At 44.2% G+C, this 21,682-nt stretch overlaps 1 protein-coding gene across 50 annotated transcripts in view; it reads left to right on the forward strand.

Moving 5' to 3' along the window:
- Epb41l3 (erythrocyte membrane protein band 4.1 like 3) overlaps positions 1–21,682 on the forward strand; it is a 214,345-nt gene that overhangs the window by 123,649 nt on the left and 69,014 nt on the right. For 45 of the 50 annotated variants that reach the window (XM_006523611.4, XM_030249487.1, XM_030249488.1 and 42 more), the window contains 2 exons: positions 8,564–8,781; positions 10,891–11,088. In XM_006523611.4, the coding sequence (XP_006523674.1) occupies positions 8,564–8,781; positions 10,891–11,088 (416 nt within the window). Of the gene's footprint in view, positions 1–8,563; positions 8,782–10,890; positions 11,089–21,682 lie in introns of those variants that run through there. The other 5 variants (XM_006523618.4, XM_030249482.1, XM_017317239.2 and 2 more) reach the window with 1 other exon arrangement.

A 21,682-nucleotide genomic window follows, 5' to 3' on the forward strand; every position in this document is an offset into this window, starting at 1 on the left:
GAAATGGCTGGTCTCAGGTTCCCCTGAGATAGCTAGGTAGAGCGGGAAGGAGCACAGCTGTCCAGATGAGCCTGAGATCCAGGGAGAGGCCACACATGAAGGGATGTGTATTTTGGAATTGTCTTTGTATTTGAGTTCAAAGCGGATAAGCTTTCCAAGAAAGGGAGGTGCGAGACAGATTTCTGCTTGGCTTGGAAATGATGTTAGGAAGAGGAGCTGGAAACAGACAAAGCAGGAAAGAGAGAAGGAAAGACCACCGCGTTACATGCACAGGACATTGGAGGGTCAGTGTCACCTAGGAGTTATTGTCTTCTGGAAGGTCACTGGGAACCTTTGTAAGTTTTCTAGGGTAACATGGAGTGTGTAAAGCAAAGAGGAAGAAGCGGTGGTCGCGTGGTAAGATTCTTCCCAGATCCCTGGCGGTGAGAAAAAGCAGAGACGAAGGCATCCTGGATGGTAGAGGTGGGGCTTCCTTAAAAGGGGTACGGTGTGAGACTGAGACTGCATTGTTTTGGTTTCCCATGTGATTTCAGGTTTCCTTTTTGTTTTGATGTGGTTGTTGTTGGTGGTGGTGTGTTTGATACTGGGTGATTTGTTAAAAAGCATACCGGCGGTGTCTAGTGGAAAGGTGTGGGTTCCACCACACTCTTCGTTCCAGCACACCACCAGTTTTCAGCACGCCACTGGCAAATAGTGCTCCTCAGTCATGGACCTGATGCAGACTTGGGTCTACTGAAGGGGGAAGTGATACTGTAAGTTCCCACCCGGGAAGCAAGATGTGGGGAGCAGAAGAAAAAGCCAGACCAACAGTAACCGTGAAAATCAAAATTAGTAGTGTCTTTAGTTGATTGGCTCTGGTTGCTGTTTATAATGTCATTTGTTTCTTGTGTATATTGGCATATTGGTAGGGAAGGGAAGGGAACTGAGTTTACAAATCTAGGCCATGAGGTGGGTTCAATGTGTGTGTGTGTATGTGTGTGTGTGTGTGTGTGTGTGTGTGTGTGTGTGTGTGAGAGAGAGAGAGAGAGAGAGAGAGAGAGAGAGAGAGAGAGATGAATTTATGTCCTTTTATATAGGTGGAATTGGATATCGATTCTGGTGAGAGTCCAGCATTAAGTATTACATTTTTAAAGGTTTGTTACTCTGACTGTTCCTCATACCCTTGAAAGTTCTATTTTATAAAAGGTCATTAAATTCCAGCCGAGGTGTTCATTCACTCTGTATAGGGCTGGAAGCAGTAACATGCCTAAGGAAGGTTTGACAGCACCATACACGTTTATTTTGAGGTATGAAGTTCTGTGATTACTGTAGTATATGATAGATAAGATGGGGGATATTCCTAGGTTAAAAAAAAAGATGGTTATTTTTTTATTTAAATAGCTTGTAGGTGGCTGTTGAACTCTATGCATTTTGCACTTTACTCCCTGTTTCTAGTACTGTGAGAAAACACCATGTCCAAAAGCAGCTTGAAGGGAAAAGGGTTTATTTCGGCTTACACATCCACATCCTAGCTCATCACCAAAGGAAGTCAGAGCAGGAACTCAAACAGGGCAGGAGCCCACAGAGGCAGGAGCTGATGCAGAGGCCATGGAGGGTGCTGCTTATTGGCTTGCTCCTCATGGCTTGGTCAGCCTGCTTTCTTATAGAACCCAGGACCACCTGTCCAAGGCTGTGCCACTCATTGTGAGCTGGTCAATCCTATATTAATCATTAAACAAAAAGTGTGCCGCAGGATTGCCCACAGGCCTGTCTTGTGGGGGCTTTTTCTCATTTGAGGTTCCTTCTTTCTAAATGGCTCTAGGCTATGTGGTGTCAACATGAAGACTGGCCAGCATTCTGGCTCGCTGCCCTAGAGATGAGTCTTAGAACGAAAGGCAAAGCAAGAACTAGATTCATAACTAGAATTACAACATAGGCATTAACACTGGACTATTTCCTTAAGTTTCCCTCTTACGTTTCGTGTCGAGCGAGTCTAGAGGCCGGTGTTGTATTTGGAAAGGCTCCTGTTTGGATGCACAGTTAAGAGTTTCTGTGTTTGTGCATTGTATGCACACGTATGCATATGTGCGCATGTGGCGTAGGGTATGCATGTATGTAGCGGTCAGAGGTCAACTGTAGGTGTCTCCCTCTGTCACTTTCGTCTTTATTTCCAAAACAGGATCTCTCGGTGAACCTGGGACTCACTGACTGAGCTAGGCTGGCTGGCATGTGAGCTCTGGGAACCTGCCTATCCCTGTCCACCCAGCAAGGGGACAATATGTCTCACCACAGCTGACCTTTTACACGGTGGCCGGGGTTTTGACTCAAGGAATGTACTTCCTTGCACAGCAAGCGACTCACGGTGCTGTAGCTTCACTCTCCATATTTGGTAGCTTTTTAACTATGTTTACGCCCCATGGATACGAGAGATTTCTACTGTCTAAGTTCTCTTCTTAAAATGCTATGGTGTTGGGGATGGAGAGATGGCTCAGAGGTTAAGAGCACTGACTTCTCTTCCAGAGGTCCCTGAGTTCAAATCCCAGCAACCACATGGTGGCTCACAACCATCTGCAGTGGGATCTAGTACCCTCTTCTGGAGTGTCTGAAGACAGCTATTACTGTGTATTTATATACATAAATAAATATGTATTTTTTTAAATGCTCTCATGTTGAAAAGGTAGGAGAAGAACCCAGAAACCATCAAGACCATGAGAGGTACAATGCATTGCACAAAACTAAAACGCATCATACATGACACTTAAGGTGCTGGCATTCCCATGACATTCCCATGGACTGTATCGAAAAAGATTGTAAGGAGAAACAGATAGAAACATTCCTGCCTTGGAGTGAGGTTCTAGACTTTTAGTTGTTCATATTTATCTGCCTTAAATTTTCTATTACATGTAGTGTATATATGAGTGTAGTGTACATGTGTGTGCATGTGTGTGTGTGTACATGCTGTAGCACACGTGTAGAGGTCAGATGATAACTCTGAGGAGTCAGTTCCATCCTTCCACCATGTGAGTTTTGGAAGTTGAACTCGGGCCATGTAGGCTTGCCAACAAGTGCCCTTACCTGCTGGGCCATCTTGCCTGTCAATCAACAAGTGCCCTTACCTACTAAGTCATCTTGCCTGTCCTTAGTAACAATTTTGACACCCAATTATTCAGTTATAACTGCCTTTTGTTCAACCACCCATAACAACATGACAAAAAAACCTGAATATGATATTCATAAAACATAATAAAAAGGCCTTAATGATACCCCAAATTATTCTGGTAATATGAGCATGATTTATATGTAAGAACTATCTTGGTATAGGAAAATAGAGCTTCATTTATAGCACGCCTTTCTCATAGTCATTTATGGTTTCCTGTACTCGGGACTTAGGGACTGGTGTTTTGTTTCTGGTTTATGGGGATTCTGTGAGATCGCTGAACCTTTCCCTTTAATTCCGTGAGAAGGTTTTCATTCTGCTAGTGAAAGCATCACAGCGCAGAGTCCAGTGGCCTCCCCGTGCCTTCCCAGTGGGTGCTGAATATAGCCTCATGCTTCTCACTTCAGAGCGGGAAACACAAAGGTTTCTTTTCTCAGATTTCCCAGATGTGTATCTGTAATTTTTATTCTTTATGTAATTCTTTTCTTCTCAGGTTCTTCAGTTCAGAAACTGAAGTGACTTCTCTTTACTAAACCATAAAACAAAAACAAAAAAAAAAAATCTGTATAAACCCTTGAGAGACTTCCCCAAAGATTAAACTCTTTTGCCTTTAAGTATGTATAGCTAAGAATAAAAGAAGTTGGTTGGATTTGCAAATAATTTTGGCAGTAATATATTCTTGCTTGTATCTTGGGGCTGAGGACATTGGGACATAAGTATGCATGGTTTTCACTCTGAAATATACAGGTGGAATTTCTAGAGAGCAGAGAATTACTACAAAATTGGGTAGTGATAGGGAGAAAACTCTTAAGACACAGAACGTCTGTGTGACCAGAGAGGGGTTCTCTGTCAACACTCTTAACTACTTAAGAGTGAGAAAAACCAAGTCTTCTTGTCCCCAAAGCCTTGATGCAGAAGACTGAAATGATTTAGACACTTAAAGAGAGCCCTTTCTGTGTGGGAGAGAGTAGACAGTGGCCACCGGGCAGGGAGTTGGGTCCTGGACATCTATGTTAAGGCTGTAGCAGCTAGGAATTTAGATTTCACTCGCATGCACTGGGAAGGGGTTAAAGGGTTCCCACAGTGAGTCATCGATCAGGTCTATGTTTTATGAAGATTAAACAGTCAAGCAGCAATGGGTCTGGGAAGATCAATTGGAGGTTTAAAAAAAAATAGAAAAATAACGGGGCTCAGGTAGTGGCAGGGAACCAGTTCTCTGATGCATTCCAGAAATAGGACCATTTTTTTTTTGTATTAGATAAATAAGATGAGGGAAATAACAGGTTTCTGGGATTCTGACTTGAAGAAAAGGACATTGCCATCTTTGAGGCAAGGGAGAGAAGGGGGATGGGGAGAAGCTGCGTCAGATACATCAGGAAAGGTTTCCTGGGTGCTGGCCGTGGGTGGCATGGTCCCAGCACCCAGCACTGAGCAGAGATCTGAGCTGGAGATGGGAACATGGAAGCACTTTCCTGTACAGGAAAGCATGCTGTATACTTAGAGAAAATGTGAAGAGGCAAGAAGGTATGGAATAGAGTTCCCTGATTGGACTGGATATAGGACTGGGCTGGAGGAGCAGCCTGCAGCTTAGAAGAGGAACCAAGGCAGGAAGAGAGTGAAGGGTGTGTCCCAAACCCCAAGACCAACATGCGTTGGGGTATAGAAGAACAGTCAATAACAAGGGCATCTTACTCAGTCAGAGCTGCCGAGGATTCAGGTGAGGACCAGGCCTGAGCTGATGGTTGGCTATGATGGCTGCCAAAGTGAAGTCGGCAGCTCGTATGGGAGGTGGCACAGAAAAGAGAAAGCCTAGAAGATGGAAACAAGGTGGTAGCTACAGGGGTGCAGGTGTGTATGCTAAGATGCAAACAAGGAAGACACAGTAGTGTCTCAGAATAATCAGAAACCGGGGAGGCTCTCATGTCCTTTTGGGTCTAAGGAGACCATGTAATTTGTTACTATTTTCCAGTCAAGATGGAAGCCCGGGTCAAATGGTTTGTGTAAAGATAATTTAGGCATTGAATTCTGTTTTCAAATATGTTTGTTTTTTGAGGACGTGACACAATGTATCCAGGCATCCTTACCAGTTCCTCCAAGATCCCCTTTCCCACCCACCCAACATTGTATCTTATGCTACGCATATACTTGTGTGTGGCGCCATCCCTTGGAGTGTGGCTAACCTACTGGGAACCACACCCTCAAAAAACACACCCCTTTCAAGTTGCCAATGGCTCCCCACTTATGGGTGGGACTTAGCTCTCTCCTCCTGACTCCTCATGGGTTTTGTCTGTGTGGCTTGAGTTTGCACAGGTTCTGTGTGTACTGTCCTGACTGCTGTAAGTTCGTATGTGCAACTTGTTCCCTGTTGTGTATAGAGAATACTCTTGTGTGGGCTCACCACTTCTGCCTCTTAGCATCTTTCTTCCCCTTCTTCCTCGGTGAGCCCTGTGAGGAGAATGTGGGAAGTAGACATTCCATTTAGGGCTGAGCATTCTGAATTCTGATTTTTATTCCCCCTTGACTGGATATAGATCAGTGTGTTCATCACTATCTACTTTTAAAAAAAAGCCTCACTGATGAAGTATGTAGATGTAGATCTATAGGTATAAGGATAAATTATTAGGAGTCTGTTTATTACTATGCTCATTTAATAAAATGGTAATATTAGGTTCTCCATATAGCCCATGACTTATCTAGCCATAGGTTCTTGGCCCAGCCATGGTGTCTAATACATATTTTCAGTTGTCTTGATGTTCAAACTTGATCCGATCGTCACCTACTAAAGCTAGAGGAGGAATGGTAGTTGAGCTAAGACCTGCGGGAGGAAATGGATGTTACCTTACCTGGTGCTAGGTAACACCAGGGACTAGAAGGAGGTGTGCTGTGTTGTAATTGTTGTAAAACCACACTCACTGTTTTGTATTTGGCCCTCAGTGTCTGTAGTCAGATGAAATGACAACTAAAATGACCTCTCGACTTCCCAAGCCTGAATTCCACCATGTTCACCCTCCCCCACCTCCCCACACATACACTCACACAATTTCTTGGTACTTAAGCTGGCTTCCAGGACTAAGCAGACCAAGAAAAGGTAATATTTGCTTTCAAGATGTGTTTAAACAGCTTTTAAAATGTGATGGCCGGGTGAGGGGAAGGTTAGCTCACAGTCTTATTCTGAGTTTGATATTTACATTGCTTAGGGTAGCTCAGCACATGCCAAGTTGATATGTCTTCTTCAACAGAAGGAATAGCTGGTGACTGAGAGAAGGAACCCTGCATAAAGAGCGTACATAAAGCAATGATTGGTGTTGGCAATGTCCCTTTATGGAGATAGTTAAATTACTAAATGATGGGCGTGCTGCATATGTATGAGTCAAAGTTGCATAATCCCATATCATAGCAGTACATCTGTCATATACTTAAGGAATTGCACTAGCCCTTTGCTAGGGATATTTTCTTCCTTACAAGGGGAATTAGAATTGTGGAAAGAAATTGTAAAAGTTACATTGTCTCCAGAGTATTTACCATACAGATACAAATTACACAAAATGTCGGGTGTGCTTGCATAGCATCTCTTACTGCATTCAGCAAGAATATGCTTTAAGACATTGCGTTGCATGAAATATATAAAGACACCATCCCATGTTTGCACTGGCTACTCTCTGGCTCTGGCAGACTCACCACCTCCATGGCTAGCTAGCCCCATGCAGAGACCGCCCATCTCGAAGTTCTCTAGCCCATCTCGAAGTTCTCTAGCGCGGATTGCATCCTAGTAAAATCAAAACTCTAGAGGCTTGAGATTTATCAGTCAGATTTATATTAGTAAATTTTCAACCCACAAAATGCCCACACAATGAACTCAAAACTCAATTGCTATAAACACAAGCTCCACCCCTAGATGGGGCAAATGCACCCCACTTATTATTTAATCACCTAGCTAAGAAATAACCAACACTTATGGCTCCCAGGGCTGTGTGGTTCTGGCTTCTCTTCCTCTTTTATAGGCTCCATCTTATCTCTTCCTCTCCTTCCCTTCTTCTCTGTCTCTCTGTACTCTCTGTACTCAGCTCTAAAATTCTCAGCCCGCCCTCCTTTTCCACTGTCCAATCACAGGCTCTCAGCTTATCTTGTGCCTGCCCTCACCTGCATGTAGACAACCTTCTACAACATTAGGCATATCTGCAAGCAAGAGACAGAAGTGCCTGAGGAAATCTGTTGTTTTAGGTTTGAACATGCTCAGCCTTCTCATCTGGCATATGTAGAAACTGAGGCACAGAATTCTAGGGTGCCCTAGCAATCCATTAGGAGATAGCTCTGTGCCCCAAGATGTGTTGTTAGGGTGTAGCAACATGAGATTTCACATGAGATATGATACAGTCATTTTCCAGGGCTCACAGGCAGTATTGGGGACCCAGGAAAGGCAAGGAACCAAGGGAGAGGGGAATACAGGCTGCCTCCCCACCACGGAACAGATGCTGCGGGGATACATGCAGGGAGGGACGCGGCAGATGTGTAGGTCCCTGTATATTTGTATATTTTAATCAAAAAGGAGACAGCGAAATTAGCCGAAAACAAGTAGGAAAGACATTTGTTGTTTTGAGAAGAATCCACAGATTCCAGGATGAGAGAATCCTTGGTGTAGGGTCGGGAAGCCAGTGGAATACATTATCTTACTGATCATCCTTCCCAGGTATTAGAAAAATATGCGAATTCAGCAGACATTCTCTCCTCATCTGCTGTCCCAGTTAGTGTAATGTAATGCAATGTAATTTTATTTTATTTTATTTTGGCCACAATCTATCATGAAGAGACACTGTGGATCATTACAGATTAGTTTTCAGTGTGTGTTTGTCCTAGTCAGGGTTACGATTGCTGTGATGAAATACTGTGACCAAAAACAAGTTGGGGAGGAAAGGGTTTATTTGGCTTACACTTCCACCTCATACTTCATCACTGAAGGAAGTCGGGGCAGGAACCTGGAGGCAGGAGCTGATGCAGAGGCCATGGAGGGTGCTGCCTTCTGACTTGCTTGTGGCTCACACAGCAAGCTTTCTTATAAGACCTCCAGCCCAGAGGTGACCCCACACACCATGGGCTGCCCCCCACCCCCTCACCCCCCCACCCCGAGCGCTTCAATTACTGATTAAGAAAATGCCTTACAGGCTTGCCTATAGCCTGATGTTATGGAGTCATTGTCTTAATTGAGGCTTCCTGCTCCCAGGTGACTTCGCAGTGTTCCATGACCATTTTGAGCTGCTGTGAGCACCGTTGTCTGGTTTTCTGGGTACCTCTGCACAGAGCCGCTCCAGCGTGTGATGTAGGACTGACTGACTGTGCTTGGCTGTGCTTCCTTTTCATCCCTTTCAGACTGGTCCTTCTGGGAGGTAATTGCACCTAGTGACCAGCCCTTGCCTTGTTTTCTGCTTGCAGAACAATCAACCATGACGACCGAATCAGGATCAGACTCAGAATCGAAGCCAGACCAGGAGGCTGAGCCCCAGGAGGCAGCAGGGCCTCAGGGGCAAGCAGGGGCACAGCCTGGACCAGAGCCTGCAGGTGGAAACGGCAGCCTCAACGGAGAGAAGCAGCAGCCGGCCCTAGAGCAGTTCCCTGAAGCCGCTGCACACAGCACCCCAGTGAAGAGGGAGGTGAGCCTGAGGGTCTCTGGGGAAGGCCAATCAGGGAACCCGGCTGAGCTGTGACGCTTGGTGTCACCTGCTTCTCACCCGGGAGAGAACAGTGGTGCTGCTCAAGGCTTCCAATGAGCAGCGTTCCTCTGCCTGGACTCATCCCTCCTGCCTGTGATTAAAACAGTTAACATCCAACTGAACTCCTGCTAGAGAGAGTTTGCCTAGATCTGGGTTTATAGGACAGTCAGACAGCAGGCTGGCAGCTCTAACTATGCCTCTCTCTGGCTGCTTTCATATTTTAAGCTGTAAAGTGTGAGGACAAATTTAATTTTTCCAGCTATTATTCTGACCCAAACACATCGTCTACTTTTAAAAGCTGTTTTGGCAGGGCTCCCCCACCCTTATACACATCTGTAGGCTCACTGCTGCTCCTTACACGTGGTATGAACGTGTATTGATGCCCTTGTGACATGGAGCTCACACATAGGGTAGACATTTAGCCTGTGGAAGCTTGGTGCTACCCCCACTGTTACCAAATTTAAAAACAAACAAACAAACAAACAAAAGCACAAACACTTAAAAGAATAAGAGATGAAGGTGATTCGGATGAACCACTGTAGCCTTGAACTTCACACCTGGAATCAGCACGTGTTAGAGCACTAGCTTGCAGTCGTAGAGGGATCCAGAGCCCAAGGCTTAACCCACCCCAGCCTTCTGAAGCGGTTGCATACTTGGAAATGTTAGAAAATGTGTAGTGAGTGGACACGGAATTAGCCTGTGCGTGAACGCTCTGGAACTCACAGTGTTCTAACTCATTCTTACGCCATTGGACACTGGCTTCCAAGGCAGGGAGGGCATCACTGCAGACTCCTCCCAACCCAGCCCTGCATCAGATTTGCACACCACCGTCATCGCAGTCGGATAACAGAGGGATGCAGAAACAGCTGGGGAGCCGTGTGCTCAGGGATGCCGGGGAGCTGACTTGAAGGAGACTCTCATGTTCCACAAGACGTTTCTCTGCAGTTGTGAGGCTGGCCTAGAAGAGAGGTAGAGAGACTCAGAAGCAGATGAGAGAGGCTCACACACGCCAGCTCATTACCGGGAAGCGAGACGGGCCTAGGGGATTGCTTTGTGTTGAGCTTTGACACTGCTGACTTCGCTGAACCAATTCAGAGCAGAACCCAACATTTCAGCAGTGGGAAAATTACTGACGAGGTTAACACTCGCAACCCTCTAAGCCTTAACGTTTATAAGATATCTTGTAAGTGTATGGGGGGTGTGGTTCTAGCAGGCCAGGGAATATAGAAGCATCCAATGAATTCTGAAAACAGAGTGCAAAAGGAAATCCAAGTTGCGACTGAGACCTTTCCCTGCTGTACTGGCTAGTTTTGTGTGTCAATTTGACACAGAATGGAGTTATCACAAAGAAAGGGGTTTCAGTTGGGGAAATGCCTCCATGAGATCCAGCTGTAAGGCACTTTCTCAATTAGTGATCAAGGGGGGAGGTCCCCTTGTGGGTGATGCCATCTCTGTGCTGGTAGTCTTGGTTCTATAAGAGAGCAGGCTGAGCAAGCCAGGGGAAGCAAACCAGTAAGTAACATCCCTCCATGGCCTCTGCATCAGCTCCTGCTTCCTGACCTGCTTGAGTTCCAGTCCTGACTTCCTTGGTGATGAACAGCAATGTGGAAAGTGTAAGCTGAATAAACCCTTTCCTCCCCAACTTGCTTCCTGGTCATGATGTTTGTGCAGGAATAGAAACCCTGACTAAGACACCTACCCAATGAACACCCACCTCTTCTTTGCCTTTTAAGCAGGAGGAGTGGATTTACTTCTTCATTTGGTGAGATCATGGTAGAACTGGCAAATTCTCTTCTCTAATAAGTCTTGGATCAGCTAAGAAAAGGGCCCAGTGGTACACTTAAGTGGGCAGGGTTATATATGTGTACCTGAGCTTTAGGGGTATTTGAATCTGAGCCTCAACTTGTAGCATCATAGTTGAGACAGTTCACATCCCCTGGGAAGTGGCCACTCAGCCCGTTTCTCTGAAGCTACACGCCGCCACCGTCTGAGCAGCTCAGCATCCATTTCCTGTCTGTTATGAAAGGTGCTCATTGTTGCTGTTCACAGATCGGTGACAAAGACCGGGACTTTGCTGCTGCAGCTGCGAAACAGCTTGAATATCAGCAGTTTGAGGACGATAAGCTCTCTCAGAGATCATCCAGCAGCAAACTCTCACGGTCCCCGCTGAAGATCGTGAAAAGGCCTAAAAGCATGCAGTGCAAAGTGACGCTTCTGGATGGGTCAGAGTACGGCTGCGATGTGGACGTAAGTGTGCACCTAGAAGCAGGGAACTGCTACCAAACGTGCAAGGTGATGGTTCCCAGAACCCTGGGAACTCGCTCATCTGGACCCAAAAGACGGAATTGTTCAGCTCTGATGGGTGATTAAATTACTGAGAGCTTGCGATGTCCCAAAATGTTGTTGTCGAAAGTAAAATGTGATAGTGTTTCTAAACCTAGAACCAGATGATTTCTTGGCCTTTCCACGTTAAAGTACGCTTTGCTCTACACTTGATCTTAGCCAAAAGGCCAAGAGGCAATGTGCACTTTGCTCTAATAATCTGGCTATGAACATTTCGATCAACTTTACCATTCCTCTTGTCATCACTTAGGGCCCAGACATCCCCAGTCACTTCTTCGGGTAGTAGAAGTTGGATGACTGAAAATGACCATGTCCTTTTCTTTCTAAGCAATTTCTTTTCTTTCTTTTTCTTTCTTTTTTTTTTTTTTTTTTTAAGAAAGACAAAAAATCACATGTGGTAAACTTTGAGCCCCCATGTAAACTATAATAGCCTTCTTTGTTGTCTGTGGGTTCTCTCATTTCGCATTCATCGGTCCCATCCCCTCCTCCTCTCTCCTTTCCAAAATGTTTATTTTATTTTATTTAAATATTTTAAAAATTTCTTTTATTCATATGAGCACACTGTTGCTCTCTTCAGACACACCAGAAGAGGGCATCAGATCCCATGACAGATGGCTGTGAGCCACCATGTGGTTGCTGAGAATTGAACTCAGGACCTCTGGAAGAGCAGTTGGTGCTCTCAACCACTGAGCCATTTCTCCAGCCCATTTATTTTATTTTTAAAGTTGTGTATACTTTTATTTGTCTGTGTAGGTGTATATACACATGGATGCACTACCTTCAGAGACCAGAAGGGGGAGTCAGGTCCTTTGGAGCTGAGGCTGGGGAGTTCTGGGTACCTGTGAGCCCCAGGAATGGAAACTTGACTTGGGTCTTCTGGAAGAACTGTTAACCACAGAGCCCTCTCTCCAGCTCCCTCCCATCCCTTTTCAGCTTATAACCCTTTTATCATTTTAATTATATTTGATGTAGTGCATTTTCTTTTTTTGCAACAGAACATTTAAATTCATTTCAGAGTTAGTATCATCTTGATGAAAATAAAAGATGGATTGATAAGTTATTTCAGATTGCAGGAACATAGAAAGTTAGATCCTTACATTAAGTAAAGTTACTTTGTCATATGCAAATGTATATAGAATTTAGTCATATAGAAGTTAGTGAGTGGGCTGGTGCAGTGCCTATCAGGTACCCAAAATTCTACTGAGCACAGATCTATTTTTTTATATTTTGCTATCTCTGATTTTGAATAGTTTCTTTACAGTCAATGTGTATAGTTGTTGCCTTAGACGTTAATTGTGAGGGGCCTCGAATGGGTCAATCTGTAGATGTTTTTCACTGTGTAGTTTGGAGGCCCTCTACAGTCTCATGAGAGACTAGACTTGAACTGTGAGGGTCCGTGTCATGGAAAAATTGGCCATGCAAAGGCACTTTTCCCTTAGCTTTGATTGCAGTTATATAAGAGAATGAATGGGTTGCTTTATAATCCTCTGGTCATTGTTGTCAGTTTTCTATGGAAGATTCTAGATGGAGAAAATTTCATGTTTCGACATTATCGCCTTCAGAATGTATCTTAGGGTTTTACTGCTGTGAACAGACACCATGAACAAGGCAACTTTTTTTTTCCATTTTTTATTAGGTATTTAGCTCATTTACATTTCCAATGCTATACCAAAAGTCCCCCATACCCACCCACCCCCACTCCCCTACCCACCCACTTCCCCTTTTTGGCCCTGGCGTTCCCCTGTACTGGGGCATATAAAGTTTGCGTGTCCAATGGGCCTCTCTTTTCTTTTGATACATATGCAGCTAGAGTCAAGAGCTCCGGGGTACTGGTTAGTTCAGAATGTTGTTCCACCTATAGGGTTGCAGATCCCTTTAGCTCCTTGGGTACTTTCTCTAGCTCCTCCATTGGGAGCCCTGTGATCCATCCATTAGCTGACTGTGAGCATCCACTTCTGTGTTTGCTAGGCCCCGGCATAGTCTCACAAGGCAACTTTTATAAGGACAAAATTTAATTGAGGCTGGCTTACAGGTTCAGAGGTTCAGTCCATTATCATTAAAGCAGGAGCATGGCAGTGTCCAGGCAGGCATGGGGCAAGAGGAGCTGAGAGTTCTACATCTTCATCTGAAGGCTGTTAGAAGACTGGCTTCCAGGCAATTAGGATGAAGATCTTAAAGCCCATGCCCACAATGACACACCTACTCCAACAAAGTCACACCTAATCCAACAAGGCCACACCTCCAAATAGTGCCACTGCTGGGCCAAGCATATTCAAACCACTATAGGATGAAAGATAACATTTATCCTTGTGCCAATTTAATATATACCCAGTGCCTTCGCTCTCTTATAGATGACATGACTTTGAGTATAGAATTCTTATTTGATAATTAACTTGATAATTTATTGTCCCTTTAATATCACTGTGATCATTTTGAGTGACATTTCAAAGTTCATCTTTCATGGCATAGTAAACTGAAAACAATTCTAAGCATACATTTTAAACAAAATTATTTTTCTTATAATATATTTTTATAATGCTTTCCCCTTTGCTCTTCCCAGATATTCCACCTCTCACCTAACTTTATGTTTTCTCTCTCTCCTCCTCCCTCCCCCATCTTCCTCTCCCCTCTCTCCTTCTTCCCAAACAAAAACAAACAAAACACATACAAAATTTAAAACACACACACACACAAATAAAAATTAAAAAAAAAAGACTGAGAAGACAAAAATGCCCTAACAAAGCAAACTGAGACAAAAAGTCTACAAAAATATCCTGGAGTTTGTTTTCTGTTAACCGACTACTCTAAGCCATACCATCTACTCTGAAATGCCATTGTTATACCTAGTAAGAAACAACTGGATAGAAAACATACCTTTTTTTTTTCTTTGATAGCAGGTATCAGTTGCAGATAATTTCTTGGCTAGTGCTGGGACCTCCTGTCTGCCTCTCCTTCCCAATGCTGAGACCACATCTAGTTTGAACCATTGCAGGCCCTGTGCATGCTGCCATAGTCCCTGTGAATTCATATGTGCATCTATCCTGCTGAGGCCAAAAGATACTGTTTCCTTGAAATCATTGATTACCTCTGGCTCTTAGAATTTCTGATCCCCTCTCCCCAGAGATTCCTGAGCCTTACAGTAAAGGATTTGATGAAGACATCCCATTTGGGTCCAAGTACTCCAGTGTCTCTCACGCTCTGTGCATTGTCCAACTGTCGGCATTAGTTCCCATCTCTGCAAAAGCTCTGATGATAGCTTAATGAGACACCAGTCTATGGTATTAACTGTATACCATTGGGAGTCATTTTTTTTTTTTTTGCTATGTTCTTTTATCACAACAACAGTTTTAGGTTTTCCCATAGGCCCATGGCCTATCCAGTCTCAGGTTCTTGGCTCTTTAGCAGTATCAGGTATGGGCTCCGTTCCATGAAGTGGGCTTTAAATCTAGTCAACAAGTGGTTGGTAATCCGTATAATGTCTGTGCCAGTATTATACCAGTATATCCTGCAGGAGCTCACTGTTGAAGGCTACAGGATTTGTAGCTGTGTTAGTGACTTCCTTTTTCCTCTCTCTGGTAGACTCTCATGCAGAGTCTCTTCCAGTCCTATGAACACCAGTATATATAAAGCCTCTAATCGGGCATCGGCTCTACTTCATATTCAATGAGCTATTTGAGTGTCATCTTGATAGCCTTTTACATTTTGGGGATTTTATAAGCTATTTGCTTTCTTGATGTTTAGATTTAGAATTTTTGTGTTGTTTTTATTTTTAGATCTTTAAATAGTTTAGACACTAGCCCTCTATCTGAAAGGAGCATGGGAATCATTATCTGATGTATAATTAATAAGGATCTTTTCCCACCCTGTAGGCTGTTATTTTGTCCAAGTGATGGCTTCCTTTGTCATACAGCTGCTTAGCTTTATGGCGTCCCATTTATTAATTGTTCTCAGTGCCTGTGCTATTGGCCCAGGCCTGTGCTACTGTGTCTGTCCAGATACCCTTTCCTGAGTCAGCCGGCGAGTTCAAAACTACTCTCTGCTTTTGTCTTCTGTCAGATTCCATCTTGATTCATTTGGAATTGAACCTGTGCAGGGTCTTAGTGTGTTCTGGTCTTCTATAGGCAGCTGTCCACTGAGCACACCTTTTTGATATAATAAAAATGTCAGCAGTAGAATAGTTTCAACTTTTATCATAGGTATAACAAGAAGGAAGTGTTCACTACCAACCTCTTTCTGGGGACAACAGACAGGGTATGTGGCCAAGTTTACAGGATTCATTCATTGCTGCTTGGTAGAGTCAGAAAGATGATGAATCAGCATGCCTCTTTCTCTTGTTTGACCTTAATGAAGTTATGTGCTTCCCCATAGCTAACTTAACGCTGCCATCATTTCATCAAAATGAACCAGAGAGACACTGCTTGATAGTTCCTTCTGTGTTTGGTATAGCCTGTTCCTAGGAAACAGTTCTTTTGGAACTGTTTTGTGATGATAACGAGCGAAATGGAGTCTGGTATGGGCTTTTTTTTTTTTTTTTTGATCAGATAACTTGTAGAAGATGGTGCCCGGAAACCCTTCTCAGGAAAGCCTGGAACATTGTCATGCATTGAGTATAAGTCCTCGGAGGGACTAAGTGACTTCTTCTCAAGGACTTAGAGAAGTCCCGTTGAAAGGTCCTCAGAATATGGAAAGGTTGGCAGAAAGTAAACTTAAGGTCGTAGGTCTAAGAAATCTCAGTCTTAGATTTTAGATGGTGATCTTGGGTTAGGTTGTTCATGCTCAGCCCTTCACTGAAAGGAGCATGGGAGAAACTCAAGACGAATTTAGCGACCACATTTCCCTCAGACAGGTTCCAGCCTCCTTCCTTGTGGTGGGATGAAAGGCCCACAAGGCCCACAGTCCTCAGCAGAAGCAGCAGCACATCACTGACTGTGTAGTCACAGGAAATAGAACAGAAGACAGAAGCAAGTCCTCTGTGCACGTAATAAGTATTGTTTGACCTTAATGAAGTTATGCCTTTCCCCATAGCTAACTTAATGCTGCTATCATTTCAACAAAATGAACCAGGCTCAGCTGTGTCACAATTTAATCCTGAGGCCTTTCTGTCACCTGCTGAAGGCCCCTGTCTACACACATACATGTATGGACATGCACGTGCACACACACACACACACACTCTCTCTCTCTTGAATGTCTTGAACTTCTTTTCTTTTGAAGACATAATGTTGCATTTTCCCTTGTTCAGCAGTCCTATGGTGGGAAGAGAACTAGACCTAGAGACTCAGGTAAGGGAAGTCTAAGAAGCACTTCTCTGATCCCATGGCTGAACTCTCATGAGCATGCCCCATGATGCTCACGTTTGCAAATTCTTTCAACGTCCTCATGACCGTTGACTCACATCATTGTGGTGTGCAATGCTCTTCCACTTGTGAGGTCTTTGCCTCTGTCATTTTTTTTCAGGCATTTTCTTGACCACTTGCAGTATAAAAAAGGTCATCTAGCTGGGCAGTGGTGGTGCATGCCTTTAGTCCCAGCACTTGGGAGGCAGAGGCGGGTGGATTTCTGAGTTCGAGGTCAGCCTGGTCTACAGAGTTTAGAAGACAGCCAGGGCTACACAGAAAAACACTGTCAAAAAAAAAAGTCATCTAGGTCATCTAGGCAACTTAGCGTGATGTGTGTTTATGGGGTGCTTATATGCCTCCAGATTTTTACATATGCCATCAAAATTATAAGCATAATTCACCTCATATTCTTGACTCCTGGAGAACACACATGACTTCCCATAGCAGGTTGTTGACATTTGAAAGAGAAATGCCCCACCCCATACAGCACAGGGCACAGTCCTCATCTCAGTGTTTGCTGTCCTGACGCTTCTATGTGAGGCAGACAGCTTTGCCTCTCACTGATGAACATGTGACATCCCCTAATGGCCATCCGATAAGACATTTGCTATATCCTACTTGTGGACCATTCTTATCTAATATGACCTTGACTTTAGAAAACTAACTTGGACCTGATCTCAATTTAGATAATGTATTTCATAATGTAGTTATCTGGTGCTTGGCTAAGATATTTGGAATATTATATAGTATAATTTGCCTTGCATTCCACTAAGGTCCCTACAAGTGGATTGACAAGGGTGTCCAGGCTTCTGACACTTTGGCCAGATGTTGTACTGTAGAAATGGGTTGTGATGCATTCATACGCATCCTGGGACGTATCCACTCCCAGGATATTGGAAAGGCACTTTTGGAAGGTTTCTGTTGCAAGGGTTATTGAAAAGGTCCTGCTGGCTTCCTCCATTTGAATTCCCAGTTTCCTTCGCCTGTTAATCATTTTTGAGGAAGGCAGTGAAACTGGAGCCCAGGTATATCCATTCTAGATTCATATCCCAGGGAAAAAATACCTTTGAGCTAGCCACGCTGGAGAAAGAATTGAACCCAGAGTGAAGCAATCAAATGTAGCTTTTGAAAGGCTTTGTATCATCATAAAAGCCCTATCCCCTCTTTGGAGACTTCATAGTTGAAAGACTTGGGCCTATGCAGGTCCTTCCATGGTGGGCCCATATTTGAGTAGGAACAACAGCATCCCTTGCAACCATCTAGAGATGCTCGTCAGGAGGCCAACTGACCCTGGGGAGTTTGTGAAGCAGGGTTAAGTGTGATTGGTCCTCCTCTAATTGTGATCAGAAAGAGGCTTTCAGAAGTTGCCTGTGGTCTGTCTCTGTGGTCATTTGATTGTCTTATGTCATGCTTTTTACCTAGGGCTATATGGCTAGAAGAAATGATTTCATTTCTAAACCTCTCAATTTCCATGGGTTATGTGAAAAAAACATGTCTCTTGACCATTCCGGTCACTGGACAGAGTAACAGAATTGCCCTAATTCAGCAAGTTGACTCAGATGCTATTACCTCTCATGAATGACCAGAAACAGATAAATATAAAATATGAAACATGGCATTTTCACAGCCTGCACAAATATTGTTCTTTCAAGGAAACCTATAAACCAGAAATCCCGTTCTGTGTGGGTGCAGATTCCATCTTCTCCTGTAATATGCTCTTCTTCTCAGTGGAATGGCTTATCACATCACGTGTTCTGTCCCATGCTCTGACCTAGTGGCCCCGTCCAGCAGCAGCAATTTCCTGCTGGACAAATGACCCACTCCCTGGTTCTGGAGGATGGGAGGACATTGGTTCACTTGTTTTTCTTCACATGACAACTCTGCATGCAGCCATAGGAACATTGTGCACGGGATGGTTACTGTCTCTTGTACCTGAGAGAGATGCCATGAGATCTTCCCCCAGGCATTGAGAATTGTCCTCATTAAGACTTTGGGATGACAGATTTTTGTACTAAAAATAGTTAAACCTATTCTCCTAGTATTCATATTTTTTTAGAAGTAATAAGCTGTAATAAGTCCATTGTGAGTGTGGTCATGGCTATTAAGCCCTCTAAAGAATATCAATGTTGAAAAGGTGAGCATATATTTTAGAGAAATGGGAACTGTAAAACCATCTGTGTCATCTGCTATAGGTTGTGCTTGGAAAGCCAAGTAGACTTTGAGAGCTTGAGAGCTTATTATATATTAAATGTTGCTAAGGAGTACTGAACGATTAGGTATTGGGCAATACATTAAATAACACAAGAGAAAATTAACTAAGGAATTCTTTTAGTATTTACCCTAACTACCAAATTGTATTAATGTGTGTGTGTATGAGTGTTTTTATATGTAGGTTTTATTGTATATGTATGGGCACATGTATGTATATGCTTAAGCCAGGATCCTCCTGTCTTAGTATTGTTCCTAGTTTTTTTATATTAATTCTGGGGGATCGAACTCTAGTCCTTGGGTTTTTGCAACAAGCCCTTTTCTAACTGCTCTGTGTAGTTAAGCCTCATTTCCAAGTGTTAATTCTCTAACATTGTGTTACTAAATCACTGTTTGCTTTTTTTTTTTTTTTTGCGGGGGGGGGGGGGGCGGGGGGAGGAGGGATCTGCACTAACAAACTTGTTTCGTCTACAGTTCCCACAGCACCAATGCCTGGTCCATTGCTATTTGTCCCTCACAACCTTTAGGTGTCATATGCACCAACTTCCTTCTTTACTGAAGATCCAAGAGTTCAAGTCTTCCTTTATATTTTCTGTCTAGTTTGCTAGCTTGGAATTCACTGCTTTCAGTATCTTTCCCATCCTGTGGCTGAGGGTCATCACATTTCCCCTGAGAGAAATCCTTGTAGGCAATGACACAGTCACCACGGTTCCTGTGAGATGATGACATAGCTATGTGTGGTTGCCCTGGACCCCTAGGTGCAGAGGAGGGCTGCTTGCTCTTGGCCCAGCCTGGCTCCCCATGGCACATCTCACAGAGAATACATCTGCTACCCCTTGCCACTCATCTTCCTGTGCAGAACCCACTGTGCTTCCTCTTGGCTGCTGCTAGCAACTGTCCCCATTCCATGGCTCCAAGTTGAGTCCACGCCCTTCCTTGCTTGAGTCCCAGGGAGGACTTTGGTCCAAAGCATCTTTCACTGCTTGATTCAGGGAAGTCTTCCCAATATGGTGGGCTTGCAGCCATGCCGTTCATGGACACCAGAGCCTCTCATCCGTGGAGGTTTATGTGCTCCATGAGCCAGGGACAAGTGCGGCTGCTGCCAACAGCTGTTCCGGACTCCTTCCCAGCTGCATATCTATCCTTACAGCTTCAAAGCCTTCTTCAGTGACAATGGTGGCCATCTACTAAAAGGGCCTATTCTCAGATACAATGATGCACTGTGCAGAGTGAGTGCCGGTATCTTAAATATTCAAATAGTGCACCTTTTCGATTTGCCTGAGTATATTAGCCTATGCTAGCTTTACAAAGGCTTTACAAAAGGGGACATGTTTCTTAGGGCACACTTTGTTCCAGTCACTGCAGAACAATTGAGTGGATGCTTCAAGCTTAAAATTGAGTTTGTCTTCAACATAGAAGCAGACCTTTTTGCCTAAGAGAAGCACTGGACGAAACTATGGTCTTGCATTGTTTCTCGGCTGGGAAAATCGGCTCAGGGAAGTCAATACTGTGCCCGAGGAAACACAGTCTGGAGGGTAGAGAAGAACAGGAATCCACACGCCACTTCTCTGACCCAGAGGTTCTACAACCCCCTCATCAGATAGAAAATAAAAAAGCAGAGCCTACATCAGGAAAAGGTATCGAGCAAAGGGTAGGATTTGCCCTCTCCTTGGTCTTGGGAAATTCTACCTGAAAGGAAAAGTGGGAGGATTTTTCTGCGTGGTGCACCAGTGATCCCTCAAGAAGAAACAGATTTGGAGGTCGAGGCAATGGCTCCATCAGTAAAACATTGGCCACACAAGCATCAGGGCCTGAGTTCAGTCACCCAGGGTGTGTGTAAAAAGCTGGGTGGGGCATGGACCTCAGTGTGGAGGCAGGATGTGAAGTTGAGGGTCCCAGGGGCTCACTAGACAGGCAGTCTAGCTCCATCGGTGAGCTTCAGGCTCAGTGAGAGACCCTGTCTCAATAAAATTAAGGTGGTAAGCAATTAAGGGAGGCATTTGGCATCAACTTCTGGCCTCCACATGCAAGCATGTTTGCACACACACCAACACACGAGTAACACACAGAAGAAGAGACAGATTTTTGGTCACTTACCCTGCTTACCAAATCTGTAAGCACGTGACTTCAAAACAATTTTCTTTTCTCTCTTTTAAGATTTATTTAATGTATATGAGTACATTGCAGCTGTCTTCAGACACACCAGAAGAGGGCATCAGATCCCATCACAGATACTTGTGAGCCACCATGTGGTTGCTGGAAATTAAACTCAGGACCTCTGGAAGAGCAGCCAGTGCCCTTAACCACTAAGCCATCTCCCCAGCACCCCCCTCTATTGTTTTTCTTAGTATCATAAATATAGCTTGAGAAAAGGAAGAGAGGCTCCTAAAATCCCTCCTGCCTTTTAATGTGTCCTCTCTGTCCCCTTCTTAAGGCTGGGAGATATTATAATGAGCCGCGTAGCAAGTCCTTTCTCTTAAAAAGCTAGGAGTTGACAGTGCATTCCTTTAGACTTACATTGGAGCAGGCGAGCTGAGACTCTGAACAGAACTTGTTCAAGAGTGTAACATCAGTCTCAGGGCAGTCTCCAGTATTTCTTAAAGCTTATTTCTGAAAAATGAATGGCCAGGACCAGTGTGGCTCACTCTCTGAGCTCCGAGGATGGGGTGGCTAGAGCTCTGAAACACTGCCTTTTGTTTTCATTGAGAAGAGGAAGACCGATGGGGAGAGAAAATGTGTAAAGTCCTCCAGCCCTTGTGAGGAGCAAGGTTCTGTCTTTGCTTGGGACTGTATCAGGTGGGGTCTGTCCTTATCACTCGCAATTCCCATCAAGCCTGGATTTCCCAGCCTCACCTTCCTGAGAGGAACATGTCACCACGGAGTGATTTCCTGTTCCGTTTTCCCAGTCAATTACCAGTTCATTTCATAATCCCAGCATTTCCCCAGGAGAG

Source organism: Mus musculus, chromosome 17, assembly GCF_000001635.26.
Source record: "Mus musculus strain C57BL/6J chromosome 17, GRCm38.p6 C57BL/6J".
NCBI lineage: Eukaryota > Metazoa > Chordata > Mammalia > Rodentia > Muridae > Mus > Mus musculus.